This window comes from Opisthorchis viverrini (genome assembly GCF_000715545.1).
Source record: "Opisthorchis viverrini unplaced genomic scaffold opera_v5_1063, whole genome shotgun sequence".
Lineage (NCBI taxonomy): Eukaryota > Metazoa > Platyhelminthes > Trematoda > Opisthorchiida > Opisthorchiidae > Opisthorchis > Opisthorchis viverrini.
Genome location: NW_008752881.1, coordinates 1 through 7634, shown reverse-complemented (window position 1 = coordinate 7634; position 7634 = coordinate 1). Strand labels below are relative to the sequence as shown.

The window sequence follows — 7634 nt, the reverse complement described above, 5'->3', positions numbered from 1 at the left end:
ACCCCTGATGTGTTTGTCTGACTATTTGAGCACATCTCACGTCAACTATCTGTTTAAGCACGTAATGTTACTCCGGCCGTTGGGCGAGACAAGTGGTTAGGTTAGAGCACTAGTTTACTGACCAGAAGGTTCGCGGTTCGAAACCGACTTCTGCCTCTCGACTTCCCCTGTCTAGGCTTGGGCAACCTAGCAGTATCCCAGCCCTCGTGCTACCTTCTGGTGGCATGGCGGCTAGGCACCGAAAGGGTGCCAAAGCTGAACGTGCTCTCTCTCTCCGGCTGTTGGTTAACTCCGAGAACTAGGTAACAGTCGTCTTTGAAAGCAGACGCGTGAAAATCTCCGATAGATATTCACCGAATTTATTTCCGATCAGGTGAAAAAGACACGCTTAAATCAAAGAAACTGTGAAGAAATCCAGTGATGACAAATGGTTACCACGTGTGTCAGCCGTGTCCACCGAAAACTCAGGCCAAAAACTCAGTGGATGAAACTCCGACCGGTCACCAGCATGTCTAAACAGGTGGTGAGAATTTACACCTTTGAAACATGAATGAGTTTGGGTTTCGCTCCAAGGTAGACAACAAACATATGAGTAGTGTCTTCCGTTTGGAAAATGTGCTGCGATGTCTCTAAGGTCATCTCAACTGAAACACGATTCAGTTGGGATTCAACTGAATTTCCTGTTAAATTAGTCCATCACATCGCAGTCTTCAACTGCTATCCAGGTGGTCGCGGGTTCGAACCTTCCCGGGAGTTCTTCCGAGTTAAGCGCACTGCTGGTGATCTCCAACAAGGATGAAACAGCTGTTCAGTAGTTCTGTTTTTTCAGCCTGAGTGACACGAAGAAACCTCCGCTGAAAATTCCCAAGCCGCCACATACGCCGAAGGAGTTTACCACTCTCCGCAGAACGATTTACCGGTCTTGGGGGCGAGACGGCCCAAGTGGTTAGAGCGCGAATTTACTGCCCGAAAGGTCCATGGTTCGAACCCAACCTCTACGTCTCGACTTCCCCTGTCTAGGCTTGGGCAACCTAGCGGTATCCCAGCCCTCGTGTTTCCTTCGGGTGGCATGGCAGCTAGGCACCGAAAGGGTGCNCATTTCATTTCACATAAACCAAAAAGGTCATAGGCTTCGCTCCCTGCTGCACTTCACTATTCTATTCCCACCGGATGCTGAAATGCTTGTTTGTCCTTCATGTAGGTCCAAAATCATCCTGACATCCCCCCCCCCCGCCGAGTGATGATCGCTCGTTTTGCTGACCTTTTCATACGTTTCGCAATACACACACACATCTTGTTCACGTGACCATCATGATTAAACGTAAATGCATCACATAACACTGCGCGTAGATACGTTTCTAACCACTGTGTTCACGAAAACTAGGAGATAAACAAAACCCCGATAGATTCGGTCACGCATTTTTCTTATTCTAAATTTTTTTTGTATTTGTTTAGAAGATAAGTAACCGCCTTGGTGATGGGCATCTGTTGCGAATTCCGCAGCATCAGGCGGCTCTGTACAGCACATGAAGTTGAAGAGTACCATGAACAAGAATTTCAGCAGCTTTTTTTCATAACGAAACTACTTCACAAGGTTGCTGAAAACTCTTCGACAGCCCACGACCGGTTTCGCCCTTCTTGGTTGCTGAAGACTCTTCGACAGCCCACGACCGGTTTCGCCCTTCTTGGGGCTCATCAGGTAGGCTCAGTCCCCGAGTTTCCGTCAACCTTATGATCTATCATAAACCAGAGATTCAGTTGAGTCTTTCGTGAAAACCAAATTGATTTGCAAATGTATTTCTCGAATTTTAGCAGCTATTCAAGTGAGTATGCCGCTAAAACCAAATCGATGTGCGAATGAGGACAGTTCACACAACTGCGATGAATCAGAACACGGGATTGTCGGAAACTCGGGGAGTTTCCGAGTTCTAAAATGGGTGAAACCGTTCAAAGCGTTTTCATCAACCTTATGAGTAGTGCGTTCCATCAGGGGCATTCGAACGTAAAGGTCTGTCAACCGGGGAAGTAACGTGACATAACGTAGTACGGTGGCAGCCATCTGTTGTACAAATCGCGCGTTTTTAAACGGGGTCTTCGAGCGGAACATGAGTAAGTGTCTTCATCTGTGGACTGCTCCAACATCCACTGGACAGGGACAAACTGTAACCCTAACGTAGAACTCATAAGTTGGACAAACACAGGTCGGAACACAAGGTCGCTTCATTGTACGGCAACCATGCAGCAAGGGAACTTCGGCAACTATCGCCGTTTTTTCATCCCAGGTATCCAGCTACTTAAACACATATTTTTTGTAGATTCTGCTCGAATGATCACAAAAGTCTGAAGCCTCAAGATAGTTGGACAAACACAGGTCGGAACACAAGGTCGCTTCATTGTACGGCAACCATGCAGCAAGGGAACTTCGGCAACTATCGCCGTTTTTTCATCCCAGGTATCCAGCTACTTAAACACACATTTTTTGTAGATTCTGCTCGAATAATCCCAACAGTCTGAAGCCTCAAGATGCGAAAATTACACTTTTATTGTCACTTGGGAAATCTCCTCAACCAATCAAATTCACAGTCTTAGCGTGAGCAGTATTCACAACGGTTGATACAATTAGCTTGCGGCTCATTTGGAATCGTTGAGCTAGTAAGCTCAACTAATTCAGACGAAGCAGCTTCTCTGTGGCTAACATAACAGTTCCCCCGAAGATAAATCGCTTTTCTACACAGAAGAGAGAATCGGAAACGAAACTAGACAGTCTGTCTGGATTTGGTTTCCCAGACACCTACTTTCACCATATATCTCTCTCTAATTAACCGGTAATCCAAGGATCCTGAGATAATACCGGAAAACTGAGTAGAAAAACCGACACAATCAGCTGGATCGAACGTATTACACTTCACAAAATTCACCTCATGTCTTGGTTGAAACAATATCCAAAACGTTCTTTACCCGACTCTTTGAAAATTTTTTTATGATCCGCTGTCACCTTTCGTGAAGCTCATCAGCTAGGCGTAGCTGTCGAGTTTCGGTGACTGCTACGATCTACGTGAATATCAAGGTGAATCAACTAATTTTGAAACTAACCTCAATGGCGAATACGGACTCATTTAAAAACTGATTTGGTTTTCGAGAGACTCACCTGAACCCAGCTGGAATCTTTCGGTTTTGATGTTTCCGGGCAACTGAATGTGTTGCATCAGGCCGCCTCATGTTTCAGTTGCTACCATATTCTAGATATTGCGATACATGTATATTTTGCAATGCACTACTCATAAGTTTGCTGAAAACTCCTCGACAGCCCACGACCGGTTTCGCCCTTCTTGGGGCGCAGTCCCCAAGTTTCCGTCAACAATATGTTCTACTTGAAACCAAATTGCACGAAATCAGCGAAATACACACTCATTTGCAAACTAATTTGGATTCTCGAGAGACTCCCCTGGAACCCAGCTGGACCTCTCGGTTTTGATGTTTCCAGGCGCTCGTGGACCCAAGCTATTGCCTTCAAAGCACAGCTCCCTTCCCGATTCTCCCACTTAACAATCCACTGATGGTGCTGTATTCACACATTAATTCATCAGCTCCTGCTTCCAATGCGCGGCTACCTACCCTACCTCCCCAAATCATCGTCAAACGAAACTGTGGCAGCTATAACCACTGTACGACAAGTACACGGTTCTTTCAGCTGATAATGATAATGATGATGATGATGATGATGATGATGATAATGGTGATAACGGGATCTTAGGTTTAATCGTGAAGAGCAACATTTCCTTCTTAATCTTGATAAAATTTTGGGGGATCATTTGCTTTAACAAACTGAGTTCTCTGCATCTTGAAACTAGAAAACCTGGAGAACAAAAAATCGATCTCACGCCACAGATCGCGCACGGTATTGATTGTTTTGCTCAGTCAAGACGCGACGATGGCGGTAACCGTCTCCTACGTCAAACCGTATAACAGTAGTTTCGTCGCATCCACTATGTGTATGCATTTATCAGCATTTGATTTGTGCCAAAGACGTTTCGACAGCTATCGACCAGTTTCGCCCTTCTCAGAGCTCATCAGATAGTCCCCAAGTTCCCATCAATCCTATGTTCTACTTAACCTAGTGAGTACACAGCCGATCAAGAGTATCTACCTTCGAATCAGACTGATGTTAAGAGGAGACCCAAGTGAATCTTTTGTTTACAATGTCTCTCAAATGAGTAGTGTCCGCAGCAAGTATCGCCTCATCTACACGATATTCGAGAAACGGCAGCATATTTTCTCGACATAAAGTCTACTATTCAAGTAGAAAGTGAGGTTGGTGGAACCTTTTGGACTGAGCTCCAAGAAGGGTTAAATCAGTAGTGAACCGTGACCTTGTGAGTACTGCGTTATGTTGAGAAAAATTACTGCGGTGCCTCAAATATCGTGCGGAGTGAACTACGTGGCGGCCTGTGTGCTGTGAATCCAGCCGGAGAACATCACAAACAAGAGTGCATCGTTAACAACAAACTAATTTTCAACTGCGTGTACTGAATCCAGTTCACCACGGTCGGAAAACCCATAAATTTTCATATTCCCAGCTATCTTATCTTGAGTCACGATTTTTTAAATGGATGTCAGCGTAACGTCAACAGGTCAATCCATAAATTCATGAAAAAGTCATCGTTGAAAACGTCCTACGCGGTACCTGTTCAAAAACTAGAATAACTGGGGATGCTGTCGTGAACGGGGACCTTCAAGTTCGGAACTTCGTCCATCAAAACACTCACTGACAGTATGTAATGGATTATTTAGAATCCGTTTATCATCCTATTCAAGGCAATTTACACAGCCCCGAGTATAGTAAATTACCAAGCTTCGACGGGTTTTCAACAACCTTATGAGTAGTACATTACAAAGATATACATGTATCGCGATATCTCAAATATTGTAGCGCCTGAAACATGAGGCGGCCTGATGCAGCACTTTCAGCTGCCTCGGAACATCACAAACGGGAGGTTCAACTGGGTTTCAGGTGAGTCTCTCGAAAAACCAAATTAGTTTGCAAATGAGTGTATAGTCGCTAATTTCGGGCAATTTGGTTTCAAGTAGAACATAAGGTTGACGGAAACCCGGGGACTGAGCCTACCTGATGAGCCCCTAGAAGGGCGAAACCGGTCGTGGGCTGTCGACGGATTTTCAGCAATCTTATGAGTAGTACATTACCAAGATATACCAAGCTTCATATTTTCAACACACTCGTTTGAGCAGTCTACCTAGTCTGGATCAGTCTACACCGAGTTTCGCTTTCTTTGGAACTCAGCAGTAGTGAATGTCAATGTGACGTAAACGCGTGTACGTACCGGCGTTATTAAAACCGCAGACGCCCCACTTAGCGCGTTCAAGCCTGCCCATCCCTGAGCCTTATGACTCATCGACCGGCTACCCGATCCATTAAGGCAACCAATCAGAGCACGCCACGTGCTGTGACAAAACGTGCCAAGCTGTTGTGGTCTGCTCAATTTTTCCTTGAATTTTGTAGGTGGATCTGGTGAAACTGGGATTTCCAAAACGGATAGAGTTATCGTCATGTTTCCATTTGGTTCTCTCAATTCCATTCCTACCCTTCTCGCCTGTTGTTAATATCTCTCGGGGGCAACGTGAACACGAACGGTTGAAGCGTGTTGACAACATGATCTTCATTAATAACACCACCACCACTAATAATAGTAATGATAATAACAATACTAATATCAGTAGTACTCAGGCCGCCTCTCTTGTTGCGTGACTAAATCAGGAAAGCAAGCAGGTCACGCACTTCACAAACAAACGTGTAAACAAATCGAGTTTTGCCGGAATATATTACAAATCAACAAACCGATTCGGAGCATCGCACGCAACCATTCACCCGGATTATAATCTCTGTTCATCCTTTTGTTCACCTTGACAACAGTACACACACAGATAGAGCACCCGAAACAGGATAGCTACAGCAAGAAGCTCCCTTCTCCCGGGAGAGCGTGCCTGTACTGAGCCGCCAGAAGTATGAAGAAGGAAGGAAGAATGGTGAGGACTTGTAAACAGGTTTGTTTTACGACTTTTCAGTAGTATGAAGACGCTAAAGTACCCCTCCAGATTTACGGACAACCTCCATTCTCTGGTTACCAGTAATTTCAATGTGGAATTCAGTTTTAAAATTGTTCCAACACTGGCTGAATCCGCCAATAACCGGACGAAAACGCTTTATATCGGTGACATGGCATGTAAGCACTAAACTGTCGCCTCACCAACTACGGTTTGTGGTTGAATCTCGTTCGCATCACTTCGGTGAGTCCACGGCAAAGGGGTCACGTGCTTCCCCACTCCTCGGAATAAGTGAGCCAGGACAGGAGGACGACTGTTCAAACAAGAGTGATGTCAACTTGAGCTTTACAAATCCCGCAAACACGTAAAACGAATCGAAAATTGTCCACAACGTTCACGGTGCTCGCTGACTGGGAGGTCCTGACAGGTGACTCAGTCGATCGATAAAACCGAGATATTCGAGGCGTCGAGCAGGCAAATCACGTGACACAAATGATAATTCGAGTGCGTCAAGCCTGCTTTGGTGCAGTAGTGGTAACACGCTTTATTCACACGTCAGACAACCGGAGTTCAAGCTTCGGAACGGCCAAGGTAATGCACTGCTTGCGAGTTCTAATTGGAGTGAAAATAGAGTCCAATCCCATTCGTGTGGACTCACCCGTAACGGTCATCCATACTCTGAAAGAAATTCGTTCCAGACAAGAGGACGTCCCCAACTCATGCAGATCAACATGTCTCTTATTATAATGACAAAATTGCGTTCATTTAGCAACCCCATCCATTTGTGAAATTCATTTGTGGTACCAATGCGGCCACATTCTGACCCAGTTTTGGCCAAAAATCAGCTGGGGGGTATCTCGAATTAGGAAACGGGGGAGGTGTTCTATCGGTTTGGCGCATTCATTTTATGCACAGATGCCGAGTGGCTACTGTTTAGCCACTTCAGCTTGTTTGAAATTACAAACGGTTCATGTCACATGAGACTAGGGGGGTTCGAGCAAACGACCTTCGGTCCATTCCCTGAAAGCTATACTGTTTGACCACAGGCGGATGATCAGCCCGCGTTTAGAAAGGATTTAGAGTCACTCGTCCTTCCGTCACGCAATCCACATCACCTGGTCACTCGTCGGGTGGCTCCTTGAGTGGAGACTTCTTAGATGGAAATTTCACTCTCTCACCTGAGCTACTTGAGGGATTGTGAGTAGATTTGTTATGGAAGGCCGAGAAAAACCGCACGGCTGTTTCAGCCTAGGGCGATTCGAACCCATGACATTCAGGTCAGTGGCTGAAGACCACAGGCAGCTGATCGGCGGTGTGACCATCTCGCATCGGGACACTCCGAGGATTGTCGTAGCGGGGAGGCAGATCAGTTTAACAAACCAAATGTGCTTTCTACCAAGTCGGAACTATACAAATTTTTGTGATAGGCAAAACTTACCCTGGCTCTGCAGTTAATATCTACCTGTGTTGATGGGCCGTATCCACGACAATTCGCCGCATCCTCAGTGTACTACTACGTTCCGATGAAAAGTGCACCCTTGTGCAAGTCAGTCAGTTTTGGACACCCTCAGGTA

The 7634-nt window shown here is 45.6% G+C and overlaps 1 protein-coding gene across 1 annotated transcript; it reads right to left on the bottom strand.

Annotated features, from left to right (window-relative positions):
- Positions 1-5339: 5339 nt before the first annotated feature.
- T265_15807 (hypothetical protein) lies at positions 5340-5567 on the bottom strand (the record flags this gene model as incomplete). Its single annotated transcript, XM_009179170.1, has 1 exon — positions 5340-5567. A coding segment is annotated over one exon (228 nt), but the record flags the coding sequence as incomplete, so codon positions are not given.
- Positions 5568-7634: the final 2067 nt, after the last annotated feature.